Source organism: Botryllus schlosseri, chromosome 6 (assembly GCF_051294905.1).
Source record: "Botryllus schlosseri isolate E-star chromosome 6, Bs_hap1, whole genome shotgun sequence".
Classification (NCBI taxonomy): Eukaryota; Metazoa; Chordata; class Ascidiacea; order Stolidobranchia; family Styelidae; genus Botryllus; species Botryllus schlosseri.
The window spans coordinates 7934631-7957088 of NC_137241.1; the positions used below are offsets into that span (position 1 = coordinate 7934631).

Consider the following 22458-nt stretch of genomic DNA (forward strand, 5'->3'; position numbering starts at 1 on the left):
TCGATGCTTCAAGGTTATCATTGTGACGTGAAATCCACAATAATGGCTCGAAAATTTGACTTCTGCTAGTACCGGTACTCAAGTTTGTTTTTCAGGCGCAGTAACATACCGGCGGGGCCAATTTGTGTACGATTACAAGCAACGATCTGCACAAAAACATCATTATTTGTCTCCGTTGAGTCCTCGTCATCTCCCGATGCAATTTGACGTTTGAAAAACTTCAATAAATACGTATATATTGGTGTGAAGTCTGTGTTTTCGCAGTACATGTACTGACGTGGTGGCTTCAGTAGATCCGTATATTAACTTAACGCGCGATGTGTCGCTAAAGATTGGTGATAATGATGTAAAATGTCTTTAGGTATTGGCATCTGTTGAAAATCATTACCGTCGTGGAAATATATATCAAATAAAGTTACTATTCCGTACAGGTAATCCAGCGAAATTGCCTCTTAGTAGCAAGTCTTGAATTTTGAATTCATTACCGCACAATGCCCCGACTGCCAAGGACGCAAAACGGCATGTCAGATTTTCGAGACAAAAATACGCTCTCTCGATTTAGTGAACATATGGGGATACGCGGCGTTTTGAAGACAATCTCTAGCGAACATATGGGGATACGCGGCGTCGAAAGAGTTAATAATTTCATAAGTTGAAAACACCACAAGATTTCGACACAATGAAAGATAGAAGATAGTATTAATTAGACACGGCCTTGATGTAAATACGATGCATGCACATTGCACATGCACAGTTGCACACTCAGCACCGAAATGATGTCAGCCCCCTAAAACTCAGGCCTTGGGCCCCCATAGTGTGTTCAACCCAACTTCGGTTTATTTCATCGCCCTCCAAGACACCGCTTTCCGCGACGCGCCATTTATTCACTGCCCTGTATATATACCACTCCAAAAAGCATACTGTTTCCATTACGAGCCTACTATAGTGCTACGGGACACAAATTCCACTTACTTATCAAGACTTTTAAAGTTAACAATGCATGTTTTCAATAATATTGATACTTGCACATATCGATAATAAATAATCTTAATAATTCAGACTTAGTGGCGGAGCTGATGACTTCGAAAATTTAGGGCAGGTAATTGTATATTTTCAATTTAGAGCCCATTATTTTACATCTAAAACCATGATTAAGCCACACGGCAACGAATATTCATCCACCAAAATGCAAATGCCTATTAGCCCAATATCTGCAGGCTGCAGTCCCAAAGACTGAATCACCTTAAGCAGAGGTGGTCAGTAACGAAGTACTTCTACTTTTTCGAAGTACTCAAGTAGTTTTCCTCTACTTGTGGTACTTACTCAAGTAGATCTGATTTTCGCTACTTGTACTTCTACTTGATATTATTTTGTGATCTACTTACTTACTTTTCGCTATTTTCAGTTTGTGAAGTAGAAGTAGTTCAATCTCCCAATCAGGAAAATAGCCTGAGAAATTTCGTGGCTGTTCTCACGGAGTATCAACATTTAATTTTCATAAAAGTTGAGTAAAGCCAAGAATTTTCGTGGCGCTTAGTGCGCAGTGGATACGGAGTGACCAGTATGATTTCACGAAAGTATCGGTGAGTATAATTTAGGCTTCCGTTTACTCCATATTGTCGCCCTTCGCCCATATGAAATAATTCATCACAGTATATATGGCTCATCATAACGTTTGAAACTGATGTTTCGCAATCTAGCATTTACTTGTCATATCGTAATCTGGCAAGTCCATGGCGTGTCCTAATCTGGAAAAGTGGATTATGATTTTTTTTTTTAGTTTAAGAGCTGTTTTAGCATACCACCTTTGAAACCTTCTGGACTAAAGGCATGAAATACATGTTCCACTTTTAGAAGTAGTATTTATAATTCACTCTTAATTCCCAGTATCATAGACTATACTTTGAGTTATAATTAATATCAGTTCTTTGGATAACATACATGTTGAAGTATAAAAGCATGTGTAGTAATGCCTTTAATTTCCGGAATTAAAGCTACACAATATGGCATTTTACGGTCCACCATATTTTTTATTAACGTTTACTAATCGCGCAAAGTGTTTACACCATATCCTATATAACTTATCCTTATTGCTCTTCGACTAAACTACGGGCCTTATAATATGGGGGATGGCGCCATACCATGCTATTTTCTAAAACATGCTGTTCGAGAAAACACAGGATTAGTATCGCATTTCCATATCAATACTATCATGATGGGAATGAATGCTTATGCTATCGAAAATTGGATACCTGTTGGTATGCATCAATATGAATCTAGCTCGTCAACTTTCGCATAGCTCAATTTGCACCTTTTCACAATCCATGTGAACAAATTAGGATCGTTTTCACAACTACTTACTTACTTAAGTACTTTTAAAGTAAGTCAATTCTACTTCTACTTCAAGTAGTTTCAGGTTGCTTATGGAAGAAGTACTTCTACTCGTACTCGAGTAGATTTTTTTCGTCGCTACTTCTACTTCTACTTGAGTAGCTTTCTTGACTACTTTGACCACCTCTGAGTCCTTAAGCGACGTTAAGGGTATAGTTTTTTAAATAATTGCGCAATGCACATACCGTTAAAATCATTTAAAATTTATCCCTTATACCGCATCGTTAGTGACATTAAATCGAGCGAAGTGTGAGTACAATTTTTAAGCCGAATAAACCTGAGGGTCAATCAATTATAATCAGCCTGAATATTCAACTTGATATATTGATCTGAAGAGCTTCAGCTTCGTGGAGATGCAGAACTTCAATATACAACTGGACAGCATATCCGTATTGAAATGAGCCTGAATATTTTCGGTTGTCACTATTCAGCGCTAATCGTCAGCAACTATGTTGATTTACGAAATACTTTTGGGCCCCTCTTCAAGTTTGCCACGCCCCCCCCCCCCAATCGGTTGTCTGGTCTACGTCAGTTACGGTCTCGTAGCATACGGAATGAAAAGTAACATAAAAGACAAGGGGTGAAAATGCCACACATACCTGGAAAGGACCCTTCCGCGAGACTGCGTTTTTCGAGTCTGCGTAGATCAGTGAGACGTTAGCGACACCAGACTTGGAATCGTCCAATCCCATCAACATAAATCCGTGTACCAAAATCGGCTTTCCGAAATAAATGTCCACACCCCAACCATCGTCGACCGAGTAAGTCTCAGAAGACACCCAGTATGTTAGCGGGTTTGAATCCCATATTGCTCTGTAAGAGATGTGATGACACTCAAACCACCTACCGTTAATGGCAAATAGATACGCCTTACTCGATATTGTAGCTTAGAGAATCAGAGGTGGTGGACTTTGAATATCCGCTGTCCGCTATGGTCATCGTGCCGGGCTGAAATTTAATCCAGTGTCGCTGCAATTGTTCCAGCGTTACGGAGTTTGAGATTTTTGCGGCTGCCAAAAAAAAAAATAGCGTATAACATATCCAGCAAAGTCAACTCGCTCAGGATCGACGTGGATCTCTTGTTACCAGCGTAAAGCGATTTATGACGTTATTTTATCGAAATTCCGATCAACCAATCAACAGATACTGATCAAATTATTCATTTTTTTCTAAAAGATTCTTTACTTTTTTTATTTTTTATTTTCCTTTTTAAACCAACATTTTTTACAGCCAGCCTGTATAGAGTCAGGTGCACCTGTTTGATGCTGGTGTGATCAGACCAGTTGACCTTCACTGTCGTATCGATCATTCCTATCTGTTACAGAATACCGTGCATGCATATTTTCTGTGCCACCATCTCTCTCTCTCTCTCTCTCTTACACGGATATTATTATTTTAATTCTAAATAGTCACAGCAACCCAGCAAGATGGCACACATATTTTAATAGTGAGACAAAAGCTTCCTAACTTGCACCTAGATGTAGCTTTGTAATCTACTTCTTAGTTGTCAGGGGTAGAGTCAGGAAGATTCGAGTCACATTTTTCGAATGACTCGGACTCAACATATAGGCAGTGTAAATGACTCATGACTCAAGTGAGTCGGATTTTCGAGTCAATTTTAGTCAAATATTCTACTTCACATCCCAAACCTCTCAGTTTCACTGAAAATGGACAGCGTCATCACCATCGAACATTTAATTATTGGATTCCATTCGCATAATTCACCATAAATGCTAATGTCTCAATTTCACAGCAAGTTAACTGGACTGAAACATTTAAGATAATTTATTCATCAGTCTTGATTGTTCGGACTGGTTGAGCTTACCAAACGCTGGTAAATATAACTGTCCTCTATCCTATCTATCTATATCTATATCTATATCTGACCCGCTTGTCTACAAGGCTGTACACTCGATGGTGAGTGATTCATTTGTTAACCTCTACTAGGATTACAAAGCAGCCGACTACGCACACCTCTTCCCATCACGGCCCTTTCAGCCTCAAACAAATTCAAGCACTGGAAGTTGACAGCTGGCTCCCAATTACCGCCGTTACCGCACGTAGTTAAAAATTCCTTGCGGCCTGAAATATCGAAGGTAAACGACAGACAGTCGAGAGGTTAACGGTGAAAGGCACCTGTAATCTTGTACTCGCCGTCTTGCATCTCCGCTATCCACGACATGGGCTTGCAGACGTAGGTGTAAGTGTCGCCGGAATATTTGCCGTCGCCGAATAGTCTCGCGAAATTCACAGGCCGCAAATTCGGACAGGATATCCTTGAAAAACATTTTTTAACACTATAGATTGTTTCTTCCACAGCGGTTCAGATACAGACAAATATTTCTTCAACCTTCTAGATCAGTGACTCGTCCATGGGTTCAAAAATATCGTTTTTTTCAAATTTAACTGTCTACTCTATGAAATTGATAGAATGTCTAAAAACATTTGGCGCAATTCCAACCGGAAGCTGCGAATTCGTTGAGTAGAAAATTTTGGATTTGAAAAAATAGTATTTACGGTGGAAAATTCTTTAATTATTATTTGTAGTAGCCTACTACTCACCGTAAATACTATTTTTTCGAGTTGGAATTGAGGCAAATTTGCTATACATAGTTTTTTTGAGAACCTAATAATTTCATGGCGTAGCCGGCAAAATTAACAAATATTTATTTTTCTTTGTGTTTAATAAATCCTAAATTTTCTCCTCTCATAGCAAGGCTTCTACTGGTCGGAACGGAGCCAAATTTTGTGTGCAGCGTTTTTTTGGCAACAATTTTATCAAGTGGCCAGAAAAATTTGATGGAAAAAAATAGTTATTTTTGAACGGCCCTAATGACTATGTAAGATTGGACAGAAAATCCTGCATGCCAGGGTTCAGCTTGAATAATCTTGGTAAGTTTCACAAAATTAGCCACACAGTAATCAGGATAGCCTCTAGTCATTCTCCATCTGCAAAAAGTGGGCCAGCCAGAAAGTAGTTGATTTTTTGGAGTAATTAAGTAGCTTTAGCACTGCTTAATCAAGTGAGTATTATTTAAGACTTTCAGTTTTCCAATACACTTACTTTAAACTTACTTAAAAATCACTCCCTTAATTTCTACTTGAGTACCAACAATGAATGTTTGGCCACCAACACCCGAAATCAGACATTGCTCACCGTTCACAAGTTACTGCTGCGGGCGTATCCCATTCTAAATCTTTGGAGCACGTCACAGCAATCGAGTCATCCGTACTACGAGAGGCACCAGCCATATGATAGCCATCCTTGCAAACCATTCTAAACCGAGCCCGATATTGTCTCCCGGCGCCGATACGAACTGCGTTCTTCACTTCTGGGTAATCGGGGCATTCACCAGGCGTACAAGCGTACTTCCGCTGCCAATAAAACACAACGATGATATCTCTTTTGCGGGGTCTTACTGACACCAAAAAAATACATTGGATTGTAAACAAGAAAGGCTATGTCACAGAAGGTGGTTAAAGTCGTCAAAACGTTAGAGGTCGGGCTGGCCACAATGATTCGAGTAGTGTGAGATGATTTGTCGAATACTGAAATTACACACCACATGCTAATACGATTTAACATATCAATGAAGATTATAGTTTTGATACATAACTCTACAGACAAGTCTGAAAATAATGAACACTTTCTATAAGAAAATTCTCGGCAACCATTGCAACATTGAAAACTGGTCGCACCAGACTTTTACAAACTATTGGCTTTTCAAAATGCCAAAATGCACAACTAGAACAAGGCTACTGACTTTTCAAAACTTGCAAGTATTGCTAGAATCAGAATCACACACTTTTCAAAACTCGCAACTAGTACTAAGGACCTTCAAAAAGCCGCAACTAACTAACTAAAACACAACGAGATTAAATTACGAAGAAAGATCGGGTCGGCTTTTCAAAGGAATTGTGTTTTGAGTTTTAAATGGGATAGGTTTCGATCCCGAAATCCAATCCCTTGGCTGTGCCATTGCAAGTGGTGATGACTCTGATCTAGCAATGGCTGTATGAACATCACACAGCAGAACACCGGAATCACGATTCAGGCCACGCGATGACACGCCTTTTTCTAGTTTATTTTTAAAATGAGCAACTAGAACTAGAACTATTCAAAAAACCGGTAGTTGGTTGAACGTCAACTAGATTGGTAGGTTGTACAAGCAGAGGTCTCGCGAACCTGGCTGAGATCAATTGACCACCATCCGCCTTCCAGACAGGTAGAAGTTACGTACGTATCTCCCTCCGAATTCACGTAACCATCGTAGCATTTCAACACAGCAACCGCACCTTCGAAAAAGAAGAACTTCACGTGGGTGTTTTGACATCACGGTATGACGTATCACTGCCCATGGCAGCAAAACATAACCTAACGAAGTAGGTTGTATTTGGAAATTCGCATTAAAACATAGAAATCCAAAGACTCTAAATCAGAGGTCTCAAACTCAAATGTGCTCGCGGGCCAATTTTCCAGTTTTGGCGACGCCGCGGGCCGCAGCATTAATAGCGGTATATATTCCATGTCTTTCGAAGTAGGCCTTATTTGACGGGATGAAATTGTCATTGTCATTGTCATTCAACACACATCATAAAAATGTGATTCAATTTTGTATCAATTTAGGCCCAGCATGAAAAAAATCATCACAATTATAACTATTTGAATACAAGTCTTGTTGTACAAGCTCATGGTCAAATACCTTCGAATATTGGATCATAAAAATAACAATATAAATATTATAATGAAGGTTTCATAGTGATAGAAATGTCGGAAAGCCGAACAACCCATTGTTGTGACATCGTTGAAGCGAACCACTACGGTACTCGGTACCTTTAAGTGGCCTAATAACATGGTTTAGCGACCCAAGATGTAAATAACGGATTGCCAATGGTTGCCGTAACTACTCGCTTAGTTAGAGAAATACCCAGCTGTGACCTTCTGATATATTATACTGTTCCCATGATACGCGAATAGTTTGTTGAGTCCATGGTTTTAACCAATTCACGGCCTTCCGAGTCACTTCGAGTCCACTCGGGTCATTTTCATTTGACCATCGAGTCAACCCGAGTCCGAGTAATTCTAATAAAGATCGCGTCCAAGTCTAACTCACAAATTTCATTCAAAAATCGTCTAAGCATATAGTCCCACGAATCGTCTAATCATAATGGGTTTACCATCATGAATTGGAAACGTGGCGAAAGAGTGAATATTCAACAGCATGGTCGCGGATAGTGAAGTTTGATGAATAGTTTCAGGCTTTCGGAGCAATTTGAGAGGGAATTTTTACTTAAAATATTACATGTGGCACTTCTTTATTGTAAAATTATTAAAAATGTAAAATGTTGTCGCGGGCCGCACGAAATGCTCTGGCGGGCCGCGTGTTTGAGACCTCTGCTCTAAATGAAGTGAATTATCCTGTTCGTTAACGCTGAATTGGAATTGGAATTTCTGCTGTGTAGAGCAGTTGAGGTATATTGTGAGGGGGAGATAGGGTTCAATTCTCGCCGTTGGAGGTTATTCTGGGATTCTCGTCCCCCGTGTCGCTGTTTTTACGGCGACAAGAAAGCCCCCCCGCCCAAAAAAAAAACCTGATAAAGAAGGAAACGATCAAAAAATAGCTCCTAGAAAGGACCGACAAAAAAAGAATAACATCAAAGAAGACTGTGACATTGAGCACTAGGTCGAGGTAAACGCCAGTTCAAGAGACCGCAACTGGTTGGTCGTTCGGCATCCCCCTATCTGTTCATTACATCGCATTGTGTGTCTTGTATATCGCATTGTACATTGTGTGTGTGTCTTGGGCAGATTAAAATATAATCTGACGGTCCATTGCAGGAAAACATGAAAAATTCATGGATTTTTAGTGCCAGAATTCAATATGAACAAAATGGATTCGTCGACACGGTGATAGAAATAAAATTACATATAACTTTTTATCAAATTGTCTTCAACCAATTAGTCCAGTGGCTTTCAGCTGGCGTGCCGCGGCACACTAGTGTGCTGATTTAACTGCTCAAGGGTGCTGCAAGATATTGTGGTAAACAAGGTCAACGTGCAACGAAATTTATGTAAATTATGAATGTGACAGGATCAGTGGTTCTATTATTTTTACCCGCTCAAGACGCACAATGTATAACGCGATAATCTGGCATCGCCCCTCTGCCTAATGCCACTGTTTCATCTTTATCTTTTTTAGGATTACCCGCTATTTTCAGTCTCTTCATCGGATCGGTCCTTGCTATTTCTCTGGGCTTTTTAGTCCAGAACAGAGACGTAGAGGATGTAAATTTGATATAAACCTCAGACGCTACAGAACTTGCTATTGCCAAGACTCAAACAAGGGCCTCTACTGTCAATGTTGGTGGTATGCTAACTCGCGGTTACTCGCCTACCAGAGTATTCATCGTTGGTAAGTAGAAGAAATGTTGTGAATTTTTACACAATTAAAGGCAGTAGTGGCTATTTCAAGAAAGCAAAAAATTAGGCATTCGAAGCCTAATTTTGTCGAATAAACTGAGGACTGTCAAGTATAAGGAGAAGCGGTCTAAATACATAACCGCTTGAGTGAATAATGGAAGTAGGTCGGCCAGGATTGTAATGACTCCAGTCATTTTTTTCAAATGCGAAAAATGACTCGACTCGAGACAATTTTTGTATCGACTCGATTTGTACTCGAGTCATTGTGCATGACTTGAGACTAGGACGGCCAAGACGGACATTTCATGTAACTTCGAATGTCAAAATTGTTTCTAAAGTCAAAATGTTTTTGCGACCTGCATTTCGTTCATTGATATTTTAGAGCTTGTCGCCCAATTAATAGGTCCACCGTTGTATACGGCCCATTTTCTGCTCATTGTGAATCATAAACGGCCAAATCAAACAAATAGGTTGGCATGGTGTTATGCTCAACGTACCGCAATATCCTAACTGAAGCAAGTCTGCGTGGGCAACGAGCATAGGTTTTTGAACGTTATTTTTCCATTCTTGGCAAGCTACTTGGCAAGGACAGACACTTTCTACCCGAGAATGTAGGAAAGTATCTTTCGTTGTGCTACAACAAATTTTAATTAGCTCTCCCATAATGCGTGATGTAGGCTACTGGAAATCTCCATAGGTCCAGATTTAGTTGAAATAAAGTTTTTTCAGGTAAAAATTTGTCAGTTTTCAAGTCAAAAAGGTTAGCTCAGGCCTTACTACTTTGTAATGACAGACAGTTCCAACTAGAAATGAAGATAAGTAGTACAATTCTAAGATTTTGTTGGGAGACACCAAATTTGCATACGCGAGGTCAAAATTTGGTCAAAATTTAGTTTTTTAATGTCAAAAAAGTCAAAATGTTGATTTTTTAGGTCAAAATTTTTCGTAATTTGGGTAAAAAAAAATCGCCCTACTGATCACCTTGGATAAAAACTGCAATTCACTCATTATAAAGACGACTTCCGACTCACCATAGTAGTCATTCGTAGATACGGTGGCATTTTCGGGCGCAGAAATCGCCGGACACTGCACTCGCTTGCACGTCAGTCGCATCGGGTCTGGCTTAAAAAGTCCCCGACCGCCGCATATCACGTATCTCACGGGCGCGCTCTCGTAGTCGATCAGATGATACCCCGAAACACACTTGGATTCGATACTCTCCCCATATTCGGCTGAGTCCTTATAAAACAAGACATTCGGGACGTTCGCATATTCGAGTCACAGCATTTAATTCTGCAATTGGTCGGCATTTAATGAGCAATAACGTCTATCTGTGTCAGTATTTAAAACGACGCCATGTTTACAGTGATTTCCAAGGGCAGATTTTCCATCCATTTATCCGAACTGGAGTGAACAACCTTAAATTTTTCAAAGTAATTTATAATCCAATTTTTTTTTTATTATATGCACGGGGTGGCCAATCTTTTTAGCAAAAGGGCCACATTCAATTAATAAACCATCGCGCCGGCCACATGACTGTTGATGGCATTTTTTAGTCGTCCGATAGGAGCTAGCTAGATTAGGTAACGGTAACAAAGAGACTTATCTTATTACGCATCAAAATTGATAACACAAAAATTTCATGTTAAATAAATCTGCCGCGAGACATTCCACTTGATGTAATACACGAAGATATACGAAAATTTGGCTGGCCCCCGGCAATGCAAATGAGTCGAAACCGATATTTTTCTTACCGACATCCCCAATTTGGCAGTCTGGCTTGTCAAATTTTCTGTTGGTCTTGCAAGTTCACAATAAATTACCTGGCAATTCAACTTTTGAGAATATAACTAATTTCGAAAATCACCTCGCGAGCCATTCAAATCCTTCTTGCGGTCCACGGGTTACCCACCCCTGATACATAAAATCTCAAAAAGCTTGCTTTTTTTGTTTATTAATACACACTAATACTTGAATATGTGACTGACAGTACTAATCTGGAATATTGCTTTCAGGAATATATTCATTGCAGTAGATTATACACATGACTTGAGCCAAGACATACAGGATATCTTCACACATAGAGCTCAGTTGAGTCATGCGCAATGACTTGAGCACAAGTCGAGTCAATACTTAAAGTGAGTTGAGTAGCGACAGATGATTTTTTCAAGTACTGAAATTATACGCTTCCGTGCCACTAACAGAGAATTTATCAACGCGAGTCATAGTTTTGCCACTAATTTCCACCTCGATTGGTGACATCGCAGCATATGAAACGCAGTAATGAGTTATGCCAACCTACAGCATTGTCACAAAGTGGAATGAAATAGGTATGATCAAAATAATACCAAATTATCTACATTGTGATGTAGAACTGGTATTATATTGGTTGTAGTCACATTAAAGGTACACAGTTGAACTTTTCAAACCAAAACAGGTGACTTACTGTTTCGAAAACGACCCTGCTCAACGTGGGCGTCCGACAAACATCGCTGTCGCAGTAATTCTCGGTGATATTCGGATACCAATTGCCGTCGGCCTTGCAGTCGAAGGTTTGATATTCGCGGTCCGAGGGAAATCGCATGTCCGTGTCGCATCTACGGAAACACGGTCTGACTGTTGGCAAGCAAAAAAGATTCTGGTACTCGAATCCAAATGGAGTGTTGATGTATCAGTTCCATTGCGGTCATTACCCCGAAAATTTCATCGATTAAAGATCACCGCTCTATCAAATATGCCGGACCTTATTTGTGGAACAGTATCTCGCCGGAAACTTGACAGTCATCGAGCATGTCCACATTCAAGTCGAAATACAAATACTGAATCAACACTAGTCAGTCCTCAACTTTACTGGACCACGACTTGACATATCGATCTTGTCTTCCGTCACATGCCACCTTATTTTGTCGCTTGTTTTTTTGTTATTATCTTCTTTGACTTTTCATTCAGTGAGCATGCCTCCTCTTTACATCGTCTAGGCCCGGGTGGTTGTCTGATTTTAAAGACTACTACAAGTCGTTTCGACACCTTCCTATCTTTTCATTGTATCGCAGTCTTGTGGTGTTTTGAATTGATGAAAATTCTTAATAAACCGAACTGATTGTAATGTTTCGAACGGTGAAACGATTTTTTCAATCGCTGAAATTAGACTCTTCTTTCTGCTGAGACTAATATCATCAAGGATAATTATTTATCGTCCCGACACTTTCGCTCGCACCGTGGAAGTTTCAAAACTTTGATTGTTCATACCACAGCAAACCAAACACGTTATTGGAAAGGACAGTCATGTGAAGTCTTGATCAACCCACATCAGCATGGCCAAAAAGCGCTATGAAATAGGTATGATCTAGAAATAAGCAATTTGGAGAGCTTCTTCGAGGTAGAGAGCTTCAATATACTATTCAATTAAATAGCAAATTATTTTTAATGTGGTCTATTAGAACTGAAATTATATTCTTTTCGGAACTGAAAAGGCACGCATTTGAACTTTCCACATTTTCCATAGTGCTGTGACATAATAACGATGAAATCATGGAATCGCATCCAAAAATTACGTTTTACTAGACAAAAACTAAGGCCTAAAAGAAATGACATTTTCCTGAATAACTATGAAATAGAAATGGGAGTAGCAACAAAAACATAACCGAGTGAGTAAAAATGAAGTATTTTGAGCCTAGTTTTGCCTTAAAAACTGAAAACTGTCAATTAAAGCAGGGGGAAATCAGAACTGCTTGAGCAGGTATTGAAAGTTGTCAAAACCTACCAGATTACTCTCAAAAAGTAGAGTACTTTGTTACTGACCACCTCTGGTGTTGAAATAATGCAGAAACACACAAAAATAACCAACCTGTAAGTGGCAAACGCTCCAAAACCGAGCCCCGTAAGTCGCTGCAGCTTCGCGTTTTTCACAGTCGTCTTTTCGCAACTGACAGGCACGCATTCCAGACCAGTCGGGTCAGGCATGAGAAGCCCGGATTCGTTACAAAACAGCTGAAACGCGTTACTTATTGAATTTGTTACGGGGCAAACCACTCGGAGTGACTCACCCATATCGTGGCCGCTCTTTGCGCTTCGAAGAAAAAATACGGATCGCACTCGTACTGCACGTAGTTTGGAAAACTTACGTTTGTCGCTGTTTTGTTGACTAGTCCTGCATTCGGGATCTAAATTGTGCAATGAAAATGGATAGTCGTAATTAGATCCGACAAATTTTTCCATCGCTGATAGGACATTATAACGTTGTATATTTTTGTCATTGATGCTTTTGCGGCATGCACACCGACTTAAGACATACAATACACACCATCTGTGCATGCACATACCATGATGTGTATATGTCGCTGCACAAGGAAGATGACTTGTAAGACTTTTTAAGTCTTGCACCACTCATCAATGCTATCCCGGAAATGCGATGGAAGCCACGGACACCCTTGTAACCAATAAGGTCTTTGGCCTTACCTGTTCGGGGATTGAACCTACAACTTACCGATCAAGAAGCCAGATGTAGAAAGTAGAAACTTCGTATTGTATTCGTATGGAACCAAATTTGAGTGAAATCTGTAAATTTCAAGCATTCTACCAAGTACTTCGAGGTCCGCGGATACTTTATCAAGCAATATTGGTGATTACCAAGCATTCTCGGAAGAGACAGGCTTCCACCGTGCCAATCGTCAAATTGAAAGGCCCCCCGCCCCAATTTGGGCCTAACGAATTATTCTGTGAGGCTGGAAATTCTAAGGCATAGAAAGTAAATTACAAAGGAGCAATATACCAATTCTTAAGAAGCTGGACCCTCTCATTTATGAATTATAGCATTTTCAAATTTTACCAAACAAAATTGTACCTCCCTCCTCAAGTTAACACCCCGCCCTATCTAGCATGAAGCTTACCATTTCACATACCACACATACGCATATCAGCTGTAAAGTAGAAATGCTCCATTACGGAACGTACCGCTATTGGCAAGTCGCAGGTGATGGGATTGCATTCAATACCGACGGGAATATCCAGTCTCCAACCGCCGATAGGCAGGCACTCAACCTTTCTAGGCCCGAGCCTGTCTGAGTATCCGTCGTTGCAAGTCATCGTCAAGACCGAGCCGATGTACAAGTCCAGCTCGTGCCAATTGTCACCTGTACGCAGAGGCGGTAAAAGTAGTCAGCAATGATACCGTTGTAGTTTTCAATATACAATTGATATTCATATAATCATACCCCGAATAGATTCGGCCAATATTTGTTTGGGGTAATCGTAATCGACTAATAGAGAATTCAAAAGAATTGTATCTACCAACAATCATACCACCGTGTTCTGCGGTAATCTTTTGAATGCTCTACTAGTTTCTGACAGTCACCCCTGACGAGTGTTAGCTGAGAATATTCGCATGCATTTCAACACAAAGAAAGGATTTATGTCCTTGATGCTATTTTTTTTGCGGAATATGCACCGACTCATGATATTACATACACACGATCTGTGCATATTCACACCACGAGTGCATGATGTGTAAATGTTGCTGGACAAGGAAACTTCAAGGCATTCTCAGTCTTGCACCACCGCTCCATGCTATCCCGGTAATGGTGATCGCTAAGTGGTAGGGATGGTGTGAACCTCTGAAAGGTTCAGGTTCGTGTGAACGCGAACCTTTTTGAAAGGTTCTGTGTGAACACGAACGTGAACCTCGTGACGTCATATTGCTAATTCCAACCCTATCTTCCAATGAAGTGATATTAATGCCTATATTAATGTACACGATACCTAGCGAAGACTCGGTACACATAATGCCACAATGCTGAAGTACATATTGGCGTTTTAAACGTCGCTAAATGTATCAACCGCGGTAATCAAAGGATATAATAATTGCATAAAATCAATACATTCCGTCGCTTTGCCAACAATTTCGACGAGAACTTACCAAGGAATATAAGCTTACGCCTTCACGGTCTTAGCCAGACCGGACAATGTGTTGGGAGTCTGAGTATTGCTACATTTATATTGAGCAGAGTGTACAACGGGTCTCTATACTCGCTACCGATACCACAAACAACAACAAGTTATGCAGCAGGTAGCAAGCACCTTAATCGCACGGATTTGGTTTAAATGATAGGCTACAGTAAAGATATGAAGTCAAGATTGACCTCGTACGCCCGTTCAATTTTTCACATCAGAAGACGATATCAATGTCAGTGATTGGTTGAATAAGCATCATTCGTTGATTACGTATATATCGCTCGTGATGTTGTGTGATTGCGGGTCAAGCTCACAGCAGAGAGTCATTAAATATTCACAAACGAAAAGCTGGTTTTTCCGAGAAAATTTTTGCAAGAAAGCAAGTAAAACTTTTAAGGTTGTCGAGGTGCATGCCGCATGCTCGTTTAGCGTTGATTTTTTTATGCTGCCAGCACCATGCATGGAGTGGCCCGCAGTTGAAATGCAATAAATTTGAGTCAAAGATATTATAATGGAGTTAAAATTACAATTTACCAAAAGGTTCACAGTGCAGAACCTACCAAGGTTCTGTTGTGAACGCGAACCTCTAAATTTCCGAGGTTCACACACAGAACGCGAACGTGAACCTCACGTTCACACCATCCCTACTAAGTGGTGAAGCCACAGAAACCAGTTTTACTAATCAGTAGGGATGGTGTGAACCTCTGAAAGGTTCAGGTTCGTGTGAACGTGAACCTTTTTGAAAGGTTCTGCGTGAACGCGAACGTGAACTTCATGACGTCACATGACGCCATATTGCTAATTCCTACCCTACATTTCCGTGAATTGTCATTTATTAATGTACAGCACAATACCTAGCGATGACTCGGGCCACATAATGCCACAATGCTGAAGTACATACTGACTTTTTAAACGTCGCCAACAACGGGGGCAATCAAATGATATAATAATCCCATAAAATCAATATCTTCATGTCGCTTCACCAACAATTTCGACGAGGACTTGCAAGGGAACATAAGCGCCAGCATGCAGCGCCATGCATAGAGTGGGACGCACTTGAAATGCAATAAACTGTAACCAAAGATGCCATAATGACGTGAAAATTGTAGTATATAAAAAATGTTTACAGTGCAGAGCCTACCAAGGTTCGTTTGTGAACGTGAACGAGGTTCCCACACAGAACGCGAACGTGAACCTCACGTTCACACCATTTCTACTAACCAGGTCTTTGGTTTGGATCCAACTACTGATCAAAAAACCGGACGCTCAACCATTGCGTTATATTGTCGGTTATTTCAATAGAAATATACTATTCAATTGTATACAGAACATCTATACCTCCAGGAGTCTCTTCAAATACTCGGGTTAATTTCAATATGTATATATTGGTCTGTGGACAATAAGACATATTAGCATGCGACACAATAGCAAGCGACACTTGAGCATGCGACACTTGAGCATGTTACACTTGAGTATGCGACATTTGAGCATGCGACACTTGAGCATGCGACACTTGATCATGTTACACTTGAGTATGCGACATTTGAGCATGCGACACTTGAGCATGCGACACTTGAGCATGTTACACTTGAGTATGCGACATTTGAGCATGCGACACTTGAGCATGTGACCATATAGATTTGTCTGAAAAGCTCCAAAAATCATGGTAAAGCGATAAAGGTTGTCATTGCTCCACATATATTGGAATCGTTTACACCAGGGGTCGCCAACTCAAAATGGGTCGCGGGCCACTTTTCAAATTTCGTAGCGGCCGCGGGCCGCAAGTATTCAATATCGATATAAACTACGCAGCAACATTTTAAAACTCAACGTCAGTACAACGCCGTGCTACCTAACATAGACATGCGACATTTGAGCATGCGACACTTGAGCATGCGACACTTGATCATGTTACACTTGAGTATGCGACATTTGAGCATGCGACACTTGAGCATCTTACACTTGAGTATGCGACATTTGAGCATGCGACACTTGAGCATCTTACACTTGAGTATGCGACATTTGAGCATGCGACACTTGAGCATGCGACACTTGAGCATGTTACACTTGAGTATGCGACATTTGAGCATGCGACACTTGAGCATGCGACACTTGAGCATGTGACCATATAGATTTGTCTGAAAAGCTCCAAAAATCATGGTAAAGCGATAAAGGTTGTCATTGCTCCACATATATTGGAATCGTTTACACCAGGGGTCGCCAACTCAAAATGGGTCGCGAGCCACTTTTCAAATTTCGTAGCGGCCGCGGGCCGCAAGTATTCAATATCGATATAAACTACGCAGCAACGTTTTAAAACTCAACGTCAGTACAACGCCGTGCTACCTAACATAGACAATGGGCATAGTGACCACAAAAGAAGTAATATTTTAATAAAGGAATACAAATACAACAAAAATCATTATCATCAAGTTCATTTTATTTTGAGCTCTGAGCTGTGCACGATACCTGGAAACGCTTTTCAGCGACCAAGTAATCGATATTGGGGCTAGCGAGATATGTTACTAGCTGAAAGACGATCTCCACGTTAAGCTTGACCTTGCGGGGAAGCCCTAAGCCAGTGGTTCTTAAACTTTTTTTATACACGGCCCCTGAGAAATCTCGCTGCTCCCTTACCGTCATATCACAAGATGCAACCAGAATACTAGCAATCTCAACGGATAGTTTGATGGCATGGAAGGATGTGATTGTTAATTGATGAGAGAATTCTATTATATGAATTCCGGACCATACAAAAAATTTGAAATTGATGTAAATCGCGCGAAGCGCGGAAGAATTTTGCAGTTTACCACAGCTCCGCGCCCCCTTCAGATGCTTTCACACCCCACAAGAGGGGCCCGCCTCCCAGTTTGAGAACCACTGCCCCATGCCGTTTTCCAAACGTTTCGGTCTTGGCAGTGTCTGGGCCATTGCACGTCAAGGCAATAGGCCCAGCTCATTCATATCAGTTGGTTATTCTCCCTCGATGGAATGCTGTTGACATCGCCAAAGCCAAAGCTAGTGACGAATAATGATGTTGGGCACCGGAGAATAGCCGTACTTTGAAACAACAACAACAGTGTGTTGAAACTGTAGTCAATTTCAGTATTTCAAAATGGTTTACTTAGCTTTCTTCCGAAATTTCAAATCAAGTCGCGGGCCGCAAAATATGACCTCGAGGGCCGCGTGTTGGTGACCCCTGGTTTACACGTATCAGACCAACTAAAAGAACATATCCTTTTGCGAGACGAAAGCGATTCCAAATTCGCATTTCGACACGGGAGGTATTATTTTATTTTGCGGGTCTCATTTGATAGGGAAGTTTTAAGTGCCGTGGGTGGGTAGGGGGAAACATTAGTGTTCGAAGTGGGTTCGGGTCCATGTTGGGGTTAAGGTATCCCAAAATTAGGGTTGGGGGTGATGGATATTAGGGTTGGTTAGGGTTAGGGTTAAGGTATCCCAAGATTAGGGTCGGGGGTGATGGGTATTAGGGTTGGGAGGGGGATATTAGGGTTGGTTAGGGTTAGGGTTAGGGTTAGGGTTAAGGTATCCCAATATTAGGGTTAGGGGTGATGGGTATTAGGGTTGGGAGGGGGATATTAGATTTGGTTAGGGTTAGGGTTAAGGTTAAGGTATCCCATGATTAGGGTTAGGGTTAGGGTTTGCGTTAGGGTTAAGGTATCCCAAGATCAGGGTTGGGGTGATGGGTATTAAAGCTGGGAGCGGGGATATTAGGGTTGGAGGAGGGGAGATATATTATGTTCGGACTGGTATAAATCCATGATTTTGACACTAGTTAACTACACACTAATATATGACAAATGCTCAAGTGTCACATGCTCAAGTGTCGCATGCTCAAGTGTCGCATGCCCAAATGTCGCATGCGCAAGTGCCACATGCCAAATGTCACATGCTCAAATGTCGCATGCTGAAATGGCGCATGCTCAAACGGCGCATGCTCAAGTGTCGCATGCTCAAATGTCGCATGCGCAAGTGTCGCATGCTCAAATGTCTCTTGCGCAAGTGTCGCATGCGCAAGTGTCCGCATGCTCATTTGTCATCATTCTAATATGTAACCATGCTCATATATCACCATGTACAAGTCTCAACATGCTGAAGTGTCCCAATGGTTATGTGCCCCCATGCTCACGTGTTACCATGCCCATATGTAACCATGTTGATTAGTCCCCATGCTCATGTGTCCCTATGCTCATGTGTTACCATGCCAATGTGTCCTCATGCTATAGCGTCGCATGCTTAACTGTCGTTTTTCATTGTGTCGCATGCTAATATGTCGGGCAACCGTATATATTATTATTCAATTGCATATTCATGTTGTAATCAATTAGAAGTAGAAGTAGCGATTTGAGACATTCCAAAGTGTCAATTGTCAGCTGTACATAGCTTCACATAGCAAGCAATGACATTCGAGTTGAATCTAAATCTAATGTATTTTGCAAAATGTTTCCATGCCCCAACTCCAATTCTAATCTAATGTATGGCATTCCTGAAAACGCTACATCAGAACCAGGGTCGTGACCAAGTCAATCTCACTTTCATAGTTTTGACTCGAGTCCAGTCGAGTCATTTTCAATTCACTAGCGAGTCAAGTCCGAGTCCAAGTATGGTAGTAGAGGGTCGAGTCTGAGACATCATGTTGTGACTCAAGTCCAAGTCTAAGTCATTATGTTCACTGTTCCATTTTCACTTCAATCCGGTTCAAGTCCCTTTTGTATAGGTTACCATGCCCGAGTGATGTAGAATGACTGCCATTCATAATATCGTAATTTTCCTCAGTCTTAACAGTTTCTGGCACTGTTTTTCAAGTATCAGGACTGATAGACGGAATACCAATTTTGCGGTGACTATAGTTTTCTTCGAAGTTACAATGAAATGTCTGTCTTGACCTGTCTTAATTCAATTTCGAAGTTATTGCGATTTCAGTTATTCTAAATGCAAACTCATTTGAAAGAACTAAACTTCGTACGGTACCTTAAGTTTGATCCTAATTTAATTTGAAAATTTTTCTAGTGGTCCTACTCGGTTGCCAACAACCGGCTGCAGATTTAGATTCGGCTTACATCTGATTTTATTTCTTCCCAGATCTGGAAGAAACTTTTCCTACAGTTTGGCAATGTATATAAAGGGGCAGGTCGCGAATTCGCATAGCATGTTTAAAACTGTCGCCAAAAAATTGTTACGTACGGCTTGGATCGTAACGTACGCCGTGCTGATCGAAGAATTGAAGCTCGGTGGGAACTGAGGTGAAAGCGGAGCATCGCGGCAGTGTGCATTGGACAGAATCGTCGAGGGGTGGCACCCATTGCGCTTCGTGAGCAGCTGAAAGTGAAAGAAACATGGATTACAGATGAGAAACGGAGTGATATACTGGCGTCTAACTATTTATTTGATACGTAGCTATCAGACATTGGCAAATTACTGGGTAAATGTTATGGATTCAATTCAATATTAACAATTCATCATCTCAATACACCACAAGACTGCGATACAATGAAAACATAGGTACGCGTCGAAACGACTCAGTATAGTCTTCGAAATCAGACACCCACCTGTCCTGCGCGATGTACAAAAGGAGGCATGCACACTGAATGAAATAAAAGAAGATAACATAAAAGGACAGGCGACAAAAAGAGGTTGGATGTGTCGGAAGGCAAGATTGATATGTCAGGACGTGGTCCGGTAGACCTGAGGGCTGACTCAGTAGATTGTGATCACGATAACTTCTGAATAGGCCGAGTGATTTGAGTATCACTAATTATGGCGTCACGACAGTATGAAAGACGTGGGAAATATAATTATGTGTCGTTTATGTCACCACAAAGACTACAACATTCAATATGATTTGGTGTCCTATCGACCGTGCCTACAATATCAAGTCCTCTGTATCATTGCTAGTGCTCCGATTGGGCCTGGATGTGCGACCGACAAGTTGCTAAGTACTCAAAAAGATGTGGTGTTTTAAACATACAAAATATAATGAAGCTGTAGATTGCCGAGCAACTGTACCAGTTTCATCGCGGTGACTACTCAACAAAATTCAATGACTGCATCCTTGTGAATCACAAGCGCAACAGTACAACCAAATAACCTTATGGCCGGCACGAATTTAAAAAAAACATATCGCTCTATCAGGAATCATTTACCATGACTGATGAATAGTATTTCGCCAGCAATTCATGACACATTGACCATGACAACTGCCCCATACTATCATATTATTGCCTATCCTTTTTATGATATTTTCTGTTATTTACATATTCAAGGCCCACGTGGATGTGCTTAATCCAAAAACTATGTTTCGACACTATCCTGTCATTTCATTTTACCGTAATGCTATGGTGTTTGCCAATGATGGAAACAGTAATAAAACAAACCAGAACCAAAGTGGTAACTCACAGGTTTTGAGACACTGGAAGCTTTTGCTGTAGACATACTTGCTGAACTCGTAGCCGGTATCACATTGAATCTTATAAACCGAGTTGCGGGTGATGCCTCCGCTGGAGGTGCTGTGCGCCACCACAGGCGGCGTATGGCAGCTGATTTGAAGAGAAATGATACTTTGAAATCGTCAACTTGTTCTCGCTATAACAGAATACGCAAACTCGGAACTCTGGCTCTTATTAGATGTATGGCTGGGTACAAAGACTTGATTACTCAAATCTGAAACATAATCAACTTCTAAGAAATGACCTTGATGATACCTGCCATAACAAATATAAATATAAATAAGAATAGTTAGGTCAGCGATTCTTATCCTTAAATAACTTGTAGAAACCTCATTTTAAGCTGCATGCCTTTGCGAACCGAAAATTTCTGGTGAGTTTTGTGTAAAACATATTGTCACAGTGGAATCACAGTAGCTTATGTCCATCTTTGTTCAAATTTCGAGATCCATTTAAAGTCTCATAGAAAATCAAGTTTTTGTAAAATTTCCAATTTTTCAGCATTCTTGGTCGTACACATACGTGAAGCGTGGTCAAACGAGGATTAATTGCATATACAAGTACAGACCAACTCAAAATTGGCCAATTTTGCAACTTAACAGGCCCTGCCAGCAAAAATACAGCAACATCGAAAGACAAATGCTCTACGATACTGTTGCGGTACTCAATATATAGCCTGGCAGCTTACATGCCGCCCGAGAGTTGGTGACCCGTGGAATATACAAAAGTGTTCACAAGCAGCCTTCTGGAATCATCGAAAGATTACAAACACAACTGATTTGCTCTGCCTGATACACGTCCCTACCGACCTGTACCAGACTTACTTTAACACTTCACACGGCTGCTTCAGATACGGATCCCACTGTCCGTTCCAGTTGCAAGTATACACATAAACGTCTGGTCCGGCAAGTTGACAATGATATCGGATACGACTGCCGTAACGATTCCAATCAGGGGGCGTAGTCGCAGCCGAAAACACCCCTGCGATTTCATACTCGACGACTGATTCTCCCGGGCTGAAAAAAATGTCAAATGTAAAGTCAAGCTAACAGAAGGGGGTCAAAGTAATCTGCGTTGCTGCTAGGGTAGAAATATAATTAACACAGTAAATTTCTACTCTTCACACAAGTAGAAGTAGAAGTGGATCATCCTTAATCGGCGGATCATCCCACAATTATCATCGAAAAGCTTGAATAACTCCGCTTCTACAGCTTGGAATTGAGGCAAATTTGT

At 40.9% G+C, this 22458-nt stretch overlaps 1 protein-coding gene and 1 long non-coding RNA gene across 3 annotated transcripts in view; one reads left to right on the forward strand and one right to left on the reverse strand.

The window, feature by feature from the left end:
• Window positions 1-22458, reverse strand: part of LOC145440803 (uncharacterized) — a 94685-nt gene that overhangs the window by 2223 nt on the left and 70004 nt on the right. Inside the window, exons 55-68 of one of the 2 annotated variants that reach the window (XM_080318552.1) lie at window positions 22050-22241; window positions 21179-21318; window positions 19967-20101; window positions 13766-13944; window positions 12859-12975; window positions 12660-12802; window positions 11259-11409; window positions 9844-10051; window positions 6578-6687; window positions 5549-5766; window positions 4528-4667; window positions 4366-4473; window positions 3266-3401; window positions 2991-3204 (exon numbers count right to left, since the gene is read on the reverse strand). In XM_080318552.1, the coding sequence (XP_080174678.1) occupies window positions 2991-3204; window positions 3266-3401; window positions 4366-4473; window positions 4528-4667; window positions 5549-5766; window positions 6578-6687; window positions 9844-10051; window positions 11259-11409; window positions 12660-12802; window positions 12859-12975; window positions 13766-13944; window positions 19967-20101; window positions 21179-21318; window positions 22050-22241 (2191 nt within the window). Of the gene's footprint in view, window positions 1-2990; window positions 3205-3265; window positions 3402-4365; window positions 4474-4527; window positions 4668-5548; window positions 5767-6577; window positions 6688-9843; window positions 10052-11258; window positions 11410-12659; window positions 12803-12858; window positions 12976-13765; window positions 13945-19966; window positions 20102-21156; window positions 21319-22049; window positions 22242-22458 lie in introns of those variants that run through there. The other variant, XM_080318553.1, reaches the window with a different exon arrangement.
• LOC145440810 (uncharacterized) overlaps window positions 1-22458 on the forward strand; it is a 300641-nt gene that overhangs the window by 436 nt on the left and 277747 nt on the right. The window contains exon 2 of the long non-coding RNA XR_013915624.1: window positions 84-15191. This is a non-coding gene — a long non-coding RNA (uncharacterized LOC145440810). The remainder of the gene's footprint in view (window positions 1-83; window positions 15192-22458) is intronic.